Source organism: Varroa jacobsoni, unplaced genomic scaffold (assembly GCF_002532875.2).
Source record: "Varroa jacobsoni isolate VJ856 unplaced genomic scaffold, vjacob_1.0 scaffold_367, whole genome shotgun sequence".
Taxonomy (NCBI): domain Eukaryota; kingdom Metazoa; phylum Arthropoda; class Arachnida; order Mesostigmata; family Varroidae; genus Varroa; species Varroa jacobsoni.
In genome coordinates, this window is record NW_019213269.1 from 339,408 (window position 1) to 359,282 (window position 19,875).

The 19,875-nt window shown below is 41.6% G+C and overlaps 1 protein-coding gene across 1 annotated transcript in view; it reads left to right on the plus strand.

The window, feature by feature from the left end:
- Positions 1–19,875, plus strand: part of LOC111259764 (uncharacterized) — a 185,051-nt gene that overhangs the window by 41,670 nt on the left and 123,506 nt on the right. Inside the window, exons 2-5 of the mRNA XM_086968008.1 lie at positions 1,800–2,455; positions 6,278–6,395; positions 6,868–6,980; positions 15,537–15,730. Of these exons, the coding sequence (XP_086824134.1) occupies positions 1,800–2,455; positions 6,278–6,395; positions 6,868–6,980; positions 15,537–15,730 (1,081 nt within the window). The remainder of the gene's footprint in view (positions 1–1,799; positions 2,456–6,277; positions 6,396–6,867; positions 6,981–15,536; positions 15,731–19,875) is intronic.

A 19,875-nucleotide genomic window follows, 5' to 3' on the forward strand; every position in this document is an offset into this window, starting at 1 on the left:
TCTGACCATAAACCTATTACGCACGTTTTGTAAAAAAGCCTTTGTACATTTTCCAAGCTAAAATGTTCGACTGCGTTGCTTAAAACTCAGAGCTGTAATGAGCGAAGCTGTGCGTCCTGCAATAAATAAGGTCAGATTGGAGAACAACGTAACTTATGAAATAAAAATAGCGATTTTTCAAAGTTGAAGTTTTATTTATAGTATGACTCCTACGGTTAGTTTACTAGGAAAAACTACTTGGCAGAAATGCAGCCTAATGAACAATCACTTAAGTTAGGTTAATCAACTAACTTCATCGGTGTTCTAGCTGCTAATTGACCATGGCCTTCAAATTAACTATGCTAGGCGGACAATTGTCGAATAACTTATTTCACGCACAAATTTCTTTTTCAAAGAAATACTACCCGATAAGTATAGACCAAAAATATCTTATGTCCGCTGCACGATATACAGCGTAAGTTCTCAATATTATGTAAGGGCTAGATACACTGGGACTTAGCAGCACTCCGCGGGTTACCCATTGACCGTATCACTACACCGATCATTGTCGTTATATTATTGCCACAGTTCATTATATTAATCAAGATGAAGTGCCAAAACAAAGGGAATTGATCTTTTAGTTTTCCCCTACACACACTAGTGGCACTGAAGAATATACCAAATTCAGTGCGGTATCCTAAGGTCCGAATGAATCGTAGTATTCTATTTTAGCGATATTTGCTGGCTGAGTCGTTACCTTGATAGCCCCCATAGAAAACTAACTAAAGCAATCTCGAGGGAATGGTGTCGGTGGTTTAATCTTGACAAGGGTTGGATAAAATCGAGATGAGCTGCGGTGCTTCCTGGACCGTCATCAGGTAATTGGTCACTCAAGAGTGACTTGTTTACATCCAGTGTTGGCTTGTGTCCCAGCGTTTGACAACGAGTAATTCATGCTAATACGATAAAATGAATGAATTCCGAAAGACTTTCGTTGAAGGGATCGATGTATCTGTAGCGGAGTCTTCAATGCGACAGCATGATAGAAATATACGATCATTACATGATTTAATCAGCAGTCAAAAAAAACATGTAATTTTTCATGGTTCAGCCTCCGACTTCAGTTCTGCCCAAAGGTGATATCTGCTGACGTGCTTTCTATGTAGCCTGATCGGGTGCAATTACCTTAATTCTATAGAAGATACACGTTAGCGCACCGTTGGCCACTCATATTGGTATACATTAAATCATAGTAATGATCATATGGTTACAATAGCAAGAAGAAATGTAGCACCGTGTTAGAGTTGACGGTTCAGATTTGGATGTTGCAGCGGAAAACAGGAAAAGTAGTAAAAATTATTTTACGTCAATATGGTTCAAGCTGGACTGACAATAGACGTAGGCTTTTTAAAGCACGACAGCCTTTTAGTATTTATTGTATCTAAAGAAGATAGACAGATCAATTTATTTTCAAACGAAAACAATTATACATCGCATAGATGGGTTTTAGTAAGGTCTTCGAATAAAAATCATAATTAAAATTTCGTTATATTTTCTAATTATTTACATTAATTGCGATATTATAGCAATAAATATTTCGCTTAGTTTTGTAATTAGTCATTATCATTTAGATAATTAGAAAAAAATACTTGTTTCAATCAAGTCGTACAACTGATTATATTATGCTTCTCTCAAGAACCGGATACGAACCGACAGATTTCAATTTCACGAATATGATGCAGCTCCAATTCATACCTATAATACCAGTGAAATGGCAATTATATCTTTCTCGTTTTGTTTTGCCTGGATCCTCTTTACAGTGCTATGCTGGCTGGTGTGGCTGTCGCGAGGTCTCCCTCCGGGGGGTTCAGCCGCTGTTGCTGCTGAGGTGACGTCGTCGTCAACTATCGCCGTCAAAATCCACCCAAAGCAAGTTCATGCAAGCCCCCCTCAACAGCATCAACAAGCCTTGACCGCAGACGTCAACCGCAACGTCCCTCCATATTTTGTGTCGTCGTATCATACAGAAGGCGGCGCTTCTCCCAGAAACGGTGTCCATAGCTCTGCTGTTCACAGTCCTCAGGCGATGGACACTGTACAACTTGAACCGCAGCGATATCCGTACCGAACAGTCGTCTCGGCCGATAACTACGGAGGGGATGCTCGTGGAAGTGCGACAAGACCGCTTGGCGGCCAAGCGTTATTTGAACACGGCGAAAATCGAGACGACGAAGGCTTACTGGACGGCCGCAGTGATGCTGGGCCAGATCAGGCCATCGCTAGCGACGGCGGCGACAACGAACACCTTCGTAAAAAATCGTCATTTGCAAAAGAAATCGAATCCGAAACGGAGGATGGCGAAATCAAGTATGGAGTTTATCGTAGTAACAATGATCTTCACGCTGCCCACGATTCTCCCATTAATTACCTGCCTATTCAGCAGTCAAGACTAGCTAATTGCTCGAATTTTCTACAGGTGCGTATCGGCTCACGGTTTTCTTAATTCCGCGTACGGTGTTGGTTAACCATACTGCCTTTTTTATGTTGTGACTAGCGAACAGACTATTCCTTACGCATACTCTTAATGTTACACCACAGATTTAACTAACCGGATTAGTCAAGGTTTTGAGACGTTGGAACGAGATGTGCCATGCAGTATAGCGTACCCGAAACGTTCAAACAAATGATGACCATAACTTTGTCCTATCCACAGCGTTCATGGTGGCCAATGATCGTCAACGAATAGCACAGCTCCTTGGACGACGACAATTATTTATCATATATACGGATCTATGGTGCACGCGCACAATGAAGAGATGCGTCACCGCTAAGATGGCCATTTATTGCTATCGATCAAATAATAACAGATTTATTGACATTCACCCGCCGCCATACTGCCACCTTTCACCCTCCAAAGGAAAAATCTATCTATCATCTAAACAGAAGCCTTCGTGCATTGTATATGTATTGATAAACAGAAACAAACAAAATCTTTGTAGAAATCGACTTTCTTTCTAATCATCTTTCATACTGTGCCTCGTTCGCCACTTTACCGGATACTTAGTGGCATCGCACTGCCATATTATTGTAGTTATTTAGATGGTTTAGATTTGACGTGTCGGTAAATTCGAGAAGTTGAATAGTTGCCCGGGCTTAAAGATGCCTTGGTGTCCCTGAACTAATGTCTTAAACTCCCCTATTGTAACTTTAATCATATGTGAATCAAGAAAAAACTCTAGCCATAAGTAAATAAAAAATTATTTAAGATCCATGTGGACAAAGAGGGCTAGACAGTGGGTAGAGGCTTTGCGCTCAAACAAACGCCCGCAGTAAGCTAACGACAACTTAGTATAATAACTACGATCGATCATTAGTTTCCCAGGGTACGCATGTAGATAGATGTCTCAAGGTTATTTTACTCGACACAAAGCTTTAGCAGGACATCGACACTGTTAAGTCGATACGTCCAAGGCCATATATGAGGTATGGCTTGCAATGTCAATGGACGCCACCATGGGGAGCTTCAAAATGTAAGAGAACAATGTTTAAATCTGAAAAAAAAAACAAGTAAAATTAAAGTGCAACACTTGTCGGTCCTAAGTGGAAGCATCTTATGTGTACTTCTGCTTCTCAATATCGAGGGCAATGCGTATTCCTTTTTATCACAATACGTACCCCCAGGTTAGAGCCTGCTGAACTAACAATAATTGCAAACGTTTTAGTACACCGTTCGGTAACTTGTAAAGTAGTTGTTAATCCAATGAAGGTATATTTACAAATTTCAATTCCCTGTGATATTAATGGTCATTCATTATTTTCAAGATTTCGACAAGGATTGATAAATCCATTAGACCTTAAGACATAGCAATAATATTGGGACGAGCCAGCGCAGCGTAACCGTTTTCTGAGTGCGGTTTCGTCTCTTATTTAGTGGTTACTTCCATGACAGCGGTCACAAATCCGTAAATTTAACCAAACTTCTTACTTGCTTCTGCTTAGGCTATTCTGAGCAAAACTACTTTGGTATTTCTCTATTTTTTCCCACATTAACTACGTTATACCGTTGTTCCTCTTAGAAAAGATGCACAGTGTTGATATACCAAAAAAAAAGGTCCCACACGTTTACAATTTTCTTGCGTAGCTTGTAGTATAAGATCGACTTCAACTCTTCGAAGCCTTCGCTTCAGAATATCTAAAAAAAAAGAAAAAAAAGTATTTACAACATAAAATCTATAATTTTTTGGCTCTTATTATTTGATGCGTCAATTGGAATTTACCTAAATACACATTTTATTGTTTCCCGACCTGCTCGTGTAACTTCGTTAAAGGTCCGCTACGAATTTACAACAACACGCACTGGTTCTAAAAATAAGGAGTATAACAAACTACATTTGAAGGTGACTGCGGAAGGCTTCGAATAATATCGCCGATTAGTATGCGACAACCGCGAAAAACTCTGCACATAGAAAAACCCTCGTTTTTATGCGAGTTGTGCGGTTGTTTCCAAGAAATTCAGGTATTTTTTTAATCCTCGATGAAGAGGGCGCTTCCGTACTTCAATGTTCGCTGTGATCGAATCAGGGTGCATGTATTTCGATCTCAAAACACACAAACATAATATATCTTGTAGATACTAGTTAGCAGTGCCAATCATAACAGAGACAAATTGCCACACAGAACCTGCTCTGACCTCATTTGCCGTTAAGATTTGGACAGAGGCCCATAACGGTGACAAAAGCCGTTTGCGTAGCCTTTCTCTTCTGCGCTTATTCCGTCTCATCATACTTTACGTTTACGCTTAAATCTGTCCGACCTTCATTCAGAAAACGCTCACAATTCCGTGATGACTTGCGGTGTCATCCAATACTGCTATTACTACTATTTATAATAAATAGATCTGAGAAGTAGGCTAGGTAAAACACTGCGATAGACCCTGAAAGCATCGTGTAATACACTAGAAGATTTGACTCCGATTCTATACCGCCGATATACGGTCCATGTGGCTTTCGAACGAAAACGTATGAACGACATTGTTATCAAAATATATTTTTGCCATAGAACAAAGTAAAAAACCTTTGAGTTGTACACATCTATCTAGAGCTTATTAATGTTAAACTGGAAATGAACATTAAATGTTAGTACACGTATGTACAGGTCGACCACCGTGTGAAATTTAAGTTTCAGTCAGTAGAAGATGACACTAGAGATTTCGTGCGATTTTTTTATTGACACTCACCTATATATCATTACTGCAATATTATTGTATAATTGTGAAATTTTTGCACAATGGTTATTTAAGACATTTAAAAAAGTGTGCAATTTCTTTGTTAGCACTAAAAGCCCATGTAGGTCATCAAATCGGTGCATTTGACACGAGCTCTCAGTTCTGATGGGTGTCCATTACGTATAAGACCTTTGAAACCGGTGGAAAACACAGCGTTACTCGATAACTTACATTAGTATAAGCAACACTTAAACAACAGGAAGCTATCTATTAGGTCCTGCACATACATTCATTGCAGAAAAAAGTTTCTTCTTCATTATGGGTAGCGGCTGATCATTAGAAGTAGCAGTTTTTAATGCATTTGACCACCTATTAGCGTGCGCACTCGGAGGCAAAGGAGCGTACATTGACCTTAGAGAAATTTGTAAGACAACAACACAAGACCATTTGCTGACAATCGTCAGGGTTCTATAAAAGATTCTCTAAGAGCTATTTTAAGTTGTTTTGAGGCGTTTGGAAAAAAATATAGATAAGCTTTTTTTTAAACAGTGAAGATCCTGAGTCTGTGGGAAACACCTCATCAAGTTCTTTAGGCGGCGCATAGCATAGGCTTCGCAAGAGAAAAAAGTTCAGAACTAACTTAAACAAAGTTTGTTTTATTTGGAAAAGGAAACGCGTACTGGATTTTCCTCGGTCATATTACTTGACATTGTAACATTTTCGCAGGCGTTCTTTTCAAAGAAATTCTCCATTATCGGGATATCAGTAACTTATGAATAGAAGAACGGCATCTTATCATCACGTATTGATAGCGTCACACAATTTTTGACTTGTTCGTGTGATCGGGCCATGGACTGGAGCCGCATATTACGTTGCGTCTAACTGAGAAGCTGAAAAACCTGACTCTTTGATAAAGGAAAAACCATGCTTTTCCTCTCAAGTGTTTACTTTCATATGCCATTTTTGACCTATTCAGTGAACGGCTTCGCGTGCGCGTGCGGCCACCTTCTAGGGCGACATAAACAAACAGTGTCGGATCTTTTATTACTCTGTCGTCCTCCTTCCGTCTGTTAGGCAATCCGCGGAAAGCAGTTCCCTTTGAGGATAGTTCGTTCGACCCGTACTCGAGTAACCCTTAGCCATCCATTCATCGATACTCAACTTGGAATCCTTTCAGGTGGAACATACACAGGTAAGTTGAATCTATTGTCAAGATCGAAGACTAGTATTCATCAAAGTAAGACGGTCGAGGCATTATTTAAGCATACACGACTTATTTAAGCGACATCATATAATGCCTTAGCTAATATAACAACTAGTTACATACTCTTGCGAAAAAAAGCATCTGTCAACACTAAATTTAAAAAAAAATCGAAAACTTGTGCGTCCAGTTCAACTACCTCACCTTGACTGCTCAGGCCTATTACAGAGAAATGAACTTAAAGTTCAAAGTTAAACTTACAGTCGATGGAAGCTTCGTTATTATAACGGTTGCTGATTTTCATTTAAACCGAAATTCTGCATTACAACTGTTTAACTAGAAATGTTCTTTGTTTAGATGGCCAGAGGTTAGATCGGCCTTTTACATGTAATTAACAAACAACTGGAATTAATGTTTTAGATGACGCTTCTCACTTCGTTTACATTGCAATTCGTTGTTACAGTGAACCTTCCGACTCTGCCCATCGAGCGGTCTTCAACGCCGCATGAAGAAGCGCGGTATGTCTTCGTCGAGGGCGAGTCCGCTAAAGATGTCTTCAGCCATCTCCCTGCAAAGGTAATAGTATATTTTCGCCGTAACGTTTATACTAATGACAGTAAAATAATAACAGATAAATCTGATATGTTCTCAGTCAAGTTAAGGGAATTCGATAAATTAAGCTATAAACACGAAAAATCGTTATTAGAAAATTAATTGTGGTTGCAAAGATACGAGAGACGCTTCCGTTGGTGTCATTAGCGTTGCTCCTACTTTAAAGCCACAAATATTAATTAGATTAAGGTCTATTTACATTTGTTTTGTGTAAACAGGCTCGGTAACAATAGAAAAGTTAATAGAAGTGTTTACTAATAACTAGAAACACTCAACTTTCCATCTCAGCGCGTTCCTTCGTGCCAATATGTGTAGATAGATGTTACCAGGAACATCGTCCTGCGGCAGTACACTTAGATGATCGAAGCCTATTATTTGTTAGAAAAAGGGCATATGCATAGGCCTAGAGTACGATACGATTTAAAGTGACCCATCTTGGCGCTTTTCTCTAACGGAGGATGTTCAGAAATGCGGAACCATGCACTCTCCTGAGCATGGAGCAGAAAATGGGGTTAACGATAGGTGTCAGGGTTCAGGTAAAGAATACGTATCAAGTACAGGTCTAGACATGGTAAGTCTTAATTTCGTGCTATATCGTTTTTTGCCATCAATATGAACTTCTTATCAGATAGGATGACCTTGTGTCGTCCTGTTTGGCTGCCTGTTTTTGGTGATCATTATTTTGTGTCTGCAGCAGGCCAGATGACTGCTCCTACTGAACAAGAGGAGACCGATGGAACTCCATTGCTAATATCCTCTTGTAGGCGCAGCCTTGACAGCGACGTGAGCAATAAAGATGATAGAAAGGCAGTCGGACCTTTTGTGCACGCCATTCTTCCTGAACTGCGAATATATTAGATCATGATTTGCTCATAATCGAGAGTCGTGCTTTTTCTGTGAAAAGACTGTGGCAGCGTGAAAAAGGATTTGACTACAATATCCTGTTTGATAATATGTAATTCAGGAATTCCTACATTATACCCAACAAGAGTTCTTCTAGCATGCTAACACTAATTATTAAACAAAACAGGAAGCAATTAATTAATCTTACTTGGCCCGATATTATTTAAACATCGAACTCATAAACATTTAAACTCGAAAAGGTAGTCAAAGAAATCTAACCCAGAAAATGGGGATGCTTAACGATCTCAAGCTGAAGCAAGCAGTTTCCTAGCGACGAGATTACAGCGAGTCTGAGAGCGGTCGTCTACGGTTCACAAACTAATTTGTACAGATGTATATATAGCACACAGCACATGTAAATGTACGCGCACATACACACACATTACACGCGGATGCACTCATACGTGTCCGCTCTGTTCAGAAAACAAACTAGCTTTTACTAGCTTGCTTTCTATCTTGTCCATTTCCCTGTTTTGCCCCCCAGAAGTGGATTTCATTTGACTGGCTCCAAAATCAGATTTGCATGTGAAGATAAATGGCCAGAAATTTAAGTCCCGCTTCCTGGAGAACCTTATATCCTTAGTCGGACAAGCCAATCTGCTACAGTCTTCTCGCGAGGATACCTTTTGTCCATTATACACGCCCACCCCAGTCGTTTTAACAATAATTTACTAATCCTATGCAATTCGAGTTCCTTGTGTAGTGCACATAGCTATCCGTTTAGTTCACGAAGGCTGAACTATATACAGTTCTGCTTTCTGTCGCAGCGTATGTTTGCTGTTGTTTGTCTGTTGCTCAGGTTGCCGCTGGTTGTCACGATGTACTCCAGATACTCCCACTTACCATCCGGGACGATCGCAGCCAGAGCCGTCTCCTTCTAGTCCCGTTCTACCGTCACGATCTCTTGTTTCTTCGCTATCTCTCAAGGTCCCAAAAATCTAGTTTATGCTAAATCCAAATATCCGTACTCCCTATTGGACCACATCAATAGACATCTCATTCTGTGATGACTATGAAACGTTGTGCCGTGTTGCCTGATTTCCTCGGTTTCAGTCCCCTGCTTTCTCTGCATTTAGTACTTCTAGTCTAAGATCTACCCAACCACTCCCCTTATCCGATATAGCGTCTCGGACGAAGGCAGTAGTAACAACGACGGAAACGACCCTTCTTCTCACACGCCTCCATTGTCAATTTGTTCTCCGTACTCTGTGACAAGTCGGGTCTGCGAAAGAACACATGTTATTCTGTGTTGGTGCATCTCCTCGTTGCAGGGGTTAGTAGAGTTTTCCTGATAAAGCCAGCATCGGCAGTGACTTCAGTTGTTATCTATTGAGAGTAGTCTCGTCTGCATCATAGTGATGATTTGATTTCGTCTCTCTCCTGTTACGGGGGGTGGGGGGGAATGGGTTGAAGGACGTTGACACGAATGACGCAATGAGAAAAAGGAGGCTAATCTGGCGTCCTCAACGGATCGCATCCCGCTATCGCGTAACGACTTGTCCGCAATACTCCCCTTCTCACACGCCTACATTGTCAATTTTTTCCCCGTGGTCTATGACAAGTCGGTTCTGCGAAAAGACATGTTATTCTGTGTTGGTGCATCTTGTCGTCGCAAGAGTTGGTAGAGTTCTCCTGATAAAGCCAGCACCGGCAGTGGCTTTTGTTGTTACCTATTGAGGGTGGTCTCATCTGCTTCATAGTGATTTAATTTAGACTCTTCTGTTCCGAGGGGGGGGACGGAGGGTGGAAATGGGTTGCAGGACGTTGACTCGAATGATGCAACGAGAAAAAGGAAACTAATCTTGCGTCCTTAACGGATCGTATCCCGCTACCGCGTAACGACTTGTTCGCAATACCTTCAGGAGGACCATAAAAGAAGGAGCAATACTGCGATACCGGCGGTAAACTCCAACATGTCTCCCTCTACCTCTTCTCAATAAATGAACACGTTACGTATAATCGGAATACTCATCCGACAACAGCACGCCCCAGATTTTCGTCGCTCTGAAGGCGACGGACGGCGCTTTTGCTGTTTCGCGACCATCGTGATGATGGAATGAATGCCTTCCAGCTAGAAATGTCGGTTCGATGTTCTTACACATGCGTCCATTAATAGCTTATACATAGCGAGTTATTGATTTTATCGACCGATGTTGCCTCAGTGGAAATCTTAATTTCACAGCACAAATTGCTTTACCAGAAGAACTTAAAGGATCGGATTCTATCTCGTGAATTGCAACACGTTTGTTACCATATTGCTGCTAACACAGTATGCATGTAAATGAGGGAGACATTATTCTAATTCAAATAGTTGAAGTTGCAACGAAAGTTTTGCTTTATTTAGTGTATGCGTAAGCTAGGCAGATTTTGAAAAAAAAATATAACCATATTTTGATTACGCCTGGAGCTTTTCGTTAATGTTTTTCCTTGCCGGCCCACAGCAATATCGAGCAATTGGCATGCAACGGATTGTATCCGTTTTAATTGTCCAGGCCTCATTTGTTCCTGTCGTAGTGATCCTGACCAGATTCCATGGACGTGCGTTTTTCTGAACATCTAACTGCTAACAGGTGTCGAACTTCGTTCCATAGACAGATCTCGGGATTTACTGAGTAATTCCGAAAGAACCTTGCGGCAACTTTATCATGCAAATTATGTTAATGAACGATTGTTATGATGATATGAATGAAAGATTGCTAACGTACATGAAGTACAATGTTGTAGCAAAAGCCCTCCTTACAGCTTTTTCCTTAATGACAATAGGCGCACAAAAAATTTTCGAATTCTCTATTTTATTGTTACCCTTCGATGTGGTTCATCAGTACCACTATTGAAACTACGTCTAACTGTTGCAGAATATGTATTACCCTACAGCACATTCATGGATATCATGTACCAACTTTGAGAAATAACACGGGTACCTATTAGATTTAGAGTTACAATCCCCGAATAACTTTAACGTTTGTACGAACACAGAGTGGAAACCAGCTAAGTTTGCACGCTGATAGTCGGGCGTAAAAAACAAGATAATAAACTTTGCGGACGATGGAAGGGATCGACACTGGGAGTTACCTGCAAGCGAGTGTATACACGTGTGCACTGTACGAAGTCCAGAGTCCCGAAGTGCGATCGAAAAAGGACCTGCAGAACTGTCTCTCTCAAGAACCTTGTACACTTGACAGGTGTATTTTGCAGATGGCTGATGTCTGCTTGCCTCAATTGCCGGCCGCCCCGTTCCTCGGCTACCACCACCATCCTATCGGTTGACTTCACCGTCCGTTCCGTCCATTCGCCGTCTCTGTGCTGCAGCCCCAACTGATGTGCCACAATCGGAGTTCGCCTTATATGTGGCCGCCACTGACCTGTCTTCGTTCGTCCAACCAGGCCCCTTTGCCAGCCCCTTTCTCCGTTACACAGTCAGCATCTCCGCTTTCGTACTGTGTCTACTCTCCGGTCGTTTCTGGGTGCGGTTTCGCCGACTCCTGAAAGAGAACAGAAGGTCACCATTCGAAGCCGGCAGCCAGCGTACGTTCGGCAGGAACCACACGTTTAGGAACCAGGCAGTGCTACCGCTACACTGTCGTGGACGCAGTGACACGAAGAAATGGCACGAGCGGGTTGCTTACTATACTCTAGACGCTTCCTCCAGGCAAATATCTCTTCTTCCGCTTTCCCATTCTCACTCCCCGTCAAGTCTGGCGTCCACTGGTGACTTTGTACACTGTCATTCCATTTGGAGGCTCAACGTAGATGGTAAGGAAAGTATGGTCCGGCTGTCGTGATGGTAGTCTTCTGTCGTTCTACTAGCACAACTCTCGGTCGCATTGGCAAAATAATACAGCCGAAGCAAATCTGTTTTCGGTTCCTACGGGTTCCCAAAAGTCCTGTAGATATGTCCTCCTAAAGGGAAAACTATCTGAGGGGGCCGTTCTGTAAATAGGGAATAGAGGTTACAGTCTGGGGTTTCGGTCTTAGGGATCTGGAGGGAAGAGGGAAACCTGTCAACGATTAATCACAATAACCCACTTTGGAGCCGGCTGCTGAAGCTCCGCTATGGCAGTAGCAATGGCGTTGTCGCTTCTACACTGAGTGTCGGCAGACCACGAGGGGTTACACATAAGGTAATAGCGAGTGAATGAGATATTCGGTATTGGCAGAGCGCAGTGTCTATGGTACGTCGGTGGCAACTGTGGTTTGCTTCACGGGAACCTTTACCATTTAAGCAGGAGCCCTCCTGTTGGTTTCACAAAATGTAATATAGGCAAAAAAAATGGATTTATTGGTAGCGTGTGAGTGCGTATTGTAGGATACTATAGATAAGCAGTCGTATGAGGAGACACACATGACCCTCGCTGTTTGTGGGGTGTAACAAACCTTCTTCTTTATATATTTTCTTTAATGCGGTATCTCTTATTTTTTCATCCATTGTCGCTTCTGCTACACACGCGCCACCTGCATTCGAAAAGCGAATATAAAGAACGAGTGTTAATCCACCGAGTATTATATTGTACTGCACCGAGAAAGGCACTGTTTTAAGCGTGCGGATTATAACTAAAAGTAAAAAGGGCAAAAGTTGCTAAATTATTTAAGAATAGTGATTTACTCCTATACAACTTTTAGTCGATATGCTTTTCGACAGGTAAGGTGAGTTGACCTTTTTTATTGTACAAACTTGTCTACACGGACAGGGTGACACGGGCGGCGGGTCATGACGAATCCGAGTCCGTAGACCGTACACGTTTGTTGCTATATATTGTAGCTAGAGCAGATATCGCTTGTAAGTTAAGTATTAGAAAGCTAAAACCTATTAAAGGTTTCTTTTTGTATGCCGACAACCTCGTCTCATTTTGCATCAACCTCTATCACTTCCGGCAAGCACTGGTGACATTCATCGAACTTGACATTATAAGGACGTATGCAATCGTTCTGCTGCAGGAGGTCACTAGCCGCGACAAATTCTCTTCCGTTTGATAACCGAATACGTTAACTTCTTTACTTACCTAGGAATACTGTTGACAAACAAACTGTTATTTGATGAGTCCATTATGCAAGGGAAGGCGAGAGGCCCTGCTGTCTGTTGCAACTATTAAAAATCAATGTGAGCTCTCACTAAAAAACTCTTTTCAACCTAAATGTTGCACCTTGTACGTCGTGTAGGCTAACGCTGATACTGAAATACCCTCGATGAATCAATTGTACGAGTACGAAGACACATGCGAAGTTTTACACGAGTTATCATTTCGATGGAACAACTCCTATACAATGACGTGTTCAGTGTTACACGCCCGCTGCATTAGTTGCTAGCCTTTTAGAAGTTTTATATATATATATATATATAATAATTTAGTGAATATACGGCGTCAATAAGAAAATTTCGATTAAGAAACAAACTGCGTGTACGGTATAAATAAGCCATCAGAAAAGCTATTTCCTGTAAAACTCACGTACCTAACTAGGCTGTAGTCATGCGTCGAACGTAGGAAGTCTGAATTGCTGATTTTATTTTATATAGATAACTTAAGGTTTCAGTGGAAATGCTGTACCAGGAGGAATCAGCTCTCTGTAAAGAATAGAAGCCCCCGCTTTTGATTTGTCAACAGAAGAGCTCTATCGCAAAAATCGTGAAAAAACCTCTTTCGAACTGAATAGAGGGCAATTATAGCATCGTCTTCCTGGGCCAAAGCTTACCATGACAGTGTTGGACATTCAATTGACGTTTAAGCAGCAATTTAAAAGTTTATTTTGTACAACTAGCTGTCAAATATACTGGCGGGCACCGTATTCGTCACTGTCTCGCCCTGTATTTTAACAAATTTCCTGTAGTCTGCTAGAATCTTGCATTCGGATTGGTCTAATTATTCAAATTCTGAATTGAAAATGCAGAAAAACTGAGAAGCCTCTCGTGTCAACTGTTGCCTATTGGTAATGCTATTAGTATCGATCGTGGTCTCAGTAGCAGCAATAAAAATAATTTCAGAGAAAAATATTATTCTTTTCGGCACTCGTATCAGTCTTGGGCGGGTAAAAGTCTCTGGCTGCATCACATCTCGTAAATTTATGACCTTGCTCGACTCAGCTCAGGTAGAGGATGAATCTTAGCAAAGTTTGAGCCACTTTAGTCAAGACCAGGTAGTTCTTTCGCATAGGTGTCATCGTCTTTGCGTAGCGTTACCGGTCGATAATGATTTCTCAGTTTCCAAATTTGAGGGTAAAACTTTCCAAGATATAGCTAGTGCCTCGAAGAATGAAAGAGCTTAACAATGGTCTTATCAGATACCGAAGATGGCTACCATTGTATAAGCGAACGCTAAAACACAACCCCGTCTTTAATTGAGCAATCTCGAATTTCGCGTCGCCTAATTTTATCTGTATGTCACTTTGACTTATTTCGGTTCGATCCAACGCCAGTATGTTAATAATTGTCTGTTAAAGTTCATCATTGTATAGCACACACGACAAACCTCAAATTCTAGTGACGCTTTTGCCAAATAAAAATACACTGATGATAATATTGTATACGACAGTAAACTAATCCTTACCTTGATCTTCACCCACTATTGACTGCCGTAACTACTACTAACGAAAGCTTGCTTACAATCCGATGAGTTTTTAAAAGCTTTCCACAATTTATAAAAGCTCTTCGAGAAGCGGAGGTCCTGAGCGGTCACAGCTAACTTTATGACTATCCTAGATATATCCAAATTAGCCTCTTTAAGTGATCTTTATGTGGGATTTTATCCCTGCTCGCCAAGGATATGCGGACGACACGAACCAATCCAATCCGCTTGGTTAGGTTTCCCGCTTATGATACTTTTTTGCGAGGTTTCTGTACCGCATTGGGCGCAGATGGGCGATGGGAAAATCAGTTTGATTGTGACAGCGCTTAACGTTTTTCGCCTCTCGAGGAATGGGGTATTCGAACAGTATATGGCTTGACAAAGGTAGTGGAAGCAATATGGCAATCGTCTGTCGATGGCAAAGGGCAGGGATGAAATCCGGGAGTCGGATCAACCTAAGTGTTATACGAACTTCTTCTCGCCTGCGCCTAGATGGATTTGTGGAGCGAGACTCATCCTTGCAATAGGAGGTAATCGGAAAAGCGGGATGTCAAGGGCAGAGCTGTTGCTCGAATCTAATGGAGCAGCTAGCTATACTCATACAATGTGTGTATGAGTGTGTGCGTATACGCAAAATGAAAAAAACAAGCTTAAAAATACACCGCCACAGGAAGCTTTTCAACTGAGTCGCAGGAAGAGAGCTTAAAAGACGAATGTCAGCTATACTCAAATCGAGTAAAACTTATCTTAACTTAACAAAGTGGAGCCTGCCGGAAAGCCTGCAGACTTCAAGATGTGATAATAGAAACGGTGACTATAATTTATAGAATTGGTAGGATCAGGCGAGATTACATACTTTGCAGTAACAGGACGGCAAGGAAAAATGTTAATACACATTGTCCGTAACGGGGAAATAAAGACAGCAATAGAGAACTTATAATCTAAGTTCTCCTCTGCTGGGGAGGAAAACGCAGTATAGGTCACCATGCTTTAGATTTACTTCTGCTGCGACTTCTATGTCCGATAACTATTGTGCGCTTCGCGGATGATTGCATTCCAGGTTACCAACCAGTGTGGGGTCCAAGGTGGTGTGGTAATGGTTCTTCATGGTGGGGAGAGACCTCATAATGAGAGCCCCTCGCAAGGAGAAGCTCAGAGCAAAGGGCTTAGTCTGCACTGGAAGCCTGACATCGACACGTCTTCCGAAAGCGATGCACTGAGAAGAGGAAAGATAGCTGAGACCGTTACTCTTACGTAAGTGCCGCGGCTCCATTTATGGATGGAGCCTACCGCTAATCTACGTTAGGCTTCAGCACTATCCAGGTTCTTTGAGAAATGGGAATCGTTAATTTAAGCTGATGAAACTAGTTAAAACCTGTGGACCATGAAGTGTACGTAATCCTAACTTACGGCATATCCAAATCTGGGACATTACGTGTCTGCCCAACGGCGAACAGGTCCTGTCGAGCATTTGTCAATAATCTCCGTAATAGGTTATTTTAAAGCTTGCTTCTTTTTGCTAACCAAAGCATCAGACAACCTCTAGGATGTTATCTTTCTTAAATCGCGTACATTCTACAGTTGGCTACCATTAAAACGTTGACACCCATTAAGGACAAAAAAATACATTTTGAAAATAATTTTGATCCTGGGAAAATTCTTGGCTGATTCTAGTACCCAAATGCATCTTCGATCTTACAGCTAACCTCGATGTCTGACCACGGATTCCTTGTTTATAAAACGCAAGCATAATTAACCCAATGTACTGCATGCAAAGGGTTAAACGTAGATACCACCAATATAAATCAACGAGACTTTCCTTATTTCACTATATGAATACTCTTGTCCCAGTCATAGTCACCTAATAATGATGTCTATTCTTCGATATGTAGAGATTAGCTTAAAGGAACAATTTTGATCTTTGAGAGATGGTTTATGTTCGATAATTTTCTACTAGCAAAAATTATCACTGCCAACTGTGCCTCTGCGTTGCATTAGCATCGACACTTAACATTATGTTTTTCGTTAAAAGACTTAACATGATTTGAACTTGTTGGTTTCATAGCAGTGCAACATTTATTCTCCACACTGTTATAAAACCTAGCCTATAGATAGAGGTAACCATATTTGCGCCCGGATGACCGTCCTCCCAGACGGAACCTTTGCCGCACTAACATAAACCCCACTGTGATCTTCACATACCTAGATATCTCGCCTTAGCGCCTAGAAACAAGAAGCGAGCCCACATGATGAAATGCCTGTACACACAGCGTGCAAAACCCTATACATGGATAGAAAAATAAAAATTAATAAAAGTAAACTGTAACACTAGTGAAAAAGCATTAAGTTTTTGGTTTAGAGTAAAATGTTTTTAGTAGTAGGCACTTTATTTCAATATCACGAATTAAAAGCTTTTTTTGTAAGCTCTGTTTGTATCCATAACTGTGCTTTGACATCCCATAGGCGCATTGGTCACCTAAATGCGTGCTCTAAGATTTTGTGGTCTACTAGCTAATTAGACCCATTTTCTATGCAAAGATATAGAATGACGGCGTTCACATCTGATCCAAGTACACTGAACTGCATTTACAAAAAAAAAAAAAAAAAGGATTGTTTCAGTATTCGTCCCTTTAGCACGAGTGGGTTAGCAGAACTGAGAAACAACCGGAGCGATGGAAATCTTCAAAAACGGCTTAGTTCTTTCTTTTTGCTGTCAAAAGAATAAAGAATATCTAGATGTATAGTTTCTCATAATTCAAAAATAGAAATGCTAGCTCAGTGAAGCGCAACTCATAGTTCATTGATTCTTTTTTGTATTGCGCAAGTACCTCCGTAAGAGGTTCTTATATGATAACCACTATGGAAATAAGCGTACTTCATAGAGATGGCCACCATTCCACACGTTGAATCGAGTTGAAATGATCCTCATTCCGCTAAAGTCTTTGGCACTTTGTTGATACTGCTAACGACGACAGTACGAAAGGAAAGTATATCATCTTTTAAAATGTTGTCGCTACTGCTGGTTGACGCTTATAGCAATGGCAGCTTGGAATAAATTTAAGTGTATCATATCCTTTATTCAAGATAACCTCCTTTGAGCCTCTGGTCTAGTGTACTATATGATGATTAACACTAATGCGCATGGCTATTTTGGATACAGCCGGCGTCAAAACATTTTCGTCCGTATCAAGCACCCGTTTTACTAATGGGCCAACACGAAACGATTTTGATGATTCACTCACTTACGCCATGTCTTTCGGTTTTATCATTCTCACATTCTATTCTTTACCTTTTGCGTTTTGCACCGCCCATTTTGCAAAGTATACAACAAAAATGGGAAAAACCGAACAACCCAACCCATCCAGGTCAGATGAGCAGACGCAGATTCAAGGCACGTGATAACACTGCCCCGTGCCTAATAAATTGAAGGCCTCACCTTCGAAAAAACGACAAGGGGACGCCTTTTCCACATCGACATATTTTAATTTTTGCCAATTCAAAGTTTACGACTGCACTTGTTGCTACCTAGGACTGGCAAAGAGCGATGAAAACCCCGGCAGCGACGCACACCACATCGTTCTGTTATCACTTCGCCGGCCTGTATCCGTGTCCCAGGCTTATCGGATCCTGTTGCAGCGTCATCTCTTTACGTCTGTGTATATGGAAAGGAGAAACCTCACGATGTCAATACAAATTAGAAATCTCGTTTTCTTCAAGCGACTGCGAGTTGCATTTTTCGTTGATCATTCTACTTTTCCCACTTGGTTCGGGCATGTTTCTGCCATTGCGTGAGAAGGAAGGGAAATACAGTCAACATTAGCGACAGCAACGAAAGCGAGCGAAGAAGCAAGAGCGAACCATGCGGTCAGAGTATGCCTTAGATTTATATCGATGCTTTATAAAATATCGATGATAGCACCCGCTGCAGCACCAGCATTGAACGCCATTATTTTTCGGAACAATGCGTGCACGTCATCCGTGCATACACTCCTGTCTCCTGTTCGGCAACTTCTAGGTCTCTATTCTACCGCAACAAACTAGGTCCGAATGGCCGACCATTTACCTTTCAAGTGATCGCGGTTGTGATCGAGACAAAGCCCACAACAGAACACCTTATGGTCGTCTTCATCGTCTCCTTGCAAACTCGGTCTGCAGTATTGGCCGGGCGGTGCAATGAACGCTTACCAACAGCAAGCGCGCGTCGTCCACAGTGGAAGCAAACAGAGGGTGTGTGCTGCGGAAAGAAAAGCCGTAACATTAAACAAACCAGGGAACGAGCTCTGTAAAGGACAGAACAAAAAGTTGGTTTAAAAAGGAGTACTTCAGATACAAAATGGATTTGCATGCGTAAGTTTAAAGGAGAGACACCAGATGCAAGGAAGGGATGGAAAAGAAACATACAAAAGTGATGCTTAAGTTATGAATTGCAGTCCTGTTAGAAAAAATAACCTGTTGCGGCCTTTTCTCAAAGCTGTATTGTAAGGGTAGGAAAAGATTGAATGATATTGCAATTTCGTTGTTGGAACTAATATTAGCTTAAGCAGCTGTAAAAGTAATTTCGAGCTGGCATTTTTTTGCCTTCATGACAATGAAACTGAATTCTTCAAATTTTAACGTCTAGGTAGGTTGGCAGCTGCCTAACCTGTGAAACGAACATTTCTATTTGCTTGTCTAAAGCAACGCACAAGAAGTATGGGTTGTATATACATATATAATGTTGTGCATGCATGGTCTAAGGTAACCTCTATGTGTTCGGCATATTGTCTGGTAAAATTCAGAGTGGATTTGTGAGTGCGGAAGCATTTTTTTTCCTTATTTTCCATGCGAAATTGCACTTTTAAGCGCCATGAACATGGCGGTAGCAAAAGTGAAACTGGCATTTTCCCCGTCAGAAGGACAGGATCAGTAGCAGCGGAGACCACAAAGAATACCCAATTTTCCAAGGGGCATTTACCGCTTCAGTGCTTATTCGAAGGCTAAAGAAAGCCCTCCTCGATCGAAATGGCTGTTATTCTGTTACTCTCGGTGGTGACTGTGGCATCCGTAGGCGCGGTAGCATCACCTGCCGTCCCAATGCGCTACAAAAAACTTGACTTCCCCATGTCATTATATCCCTTCCCGCTAGTGGAGGTTTTTCTGGCCGTTGGCAACGGGGCAAATGTCCTTCAACGCTGTTCTCTGTTGACAGGTGTTGGTGAACTCCAGCCCGCGGTGCAGCTTTCGGGGATGCGACAGCTGTGTTCCATGCTACAAACCTGAATGCTGTTTCATAATGCCAGGGACGACGCGGCGTACCACGCTACAAAAGCACTGGCCTTATGTGTACTATGTGAGAGTAGGGAGCGGCTCATAGAACGTCGCGGTGAGCACTATTACTTAACGGTTGAGTCCGGCAGCCT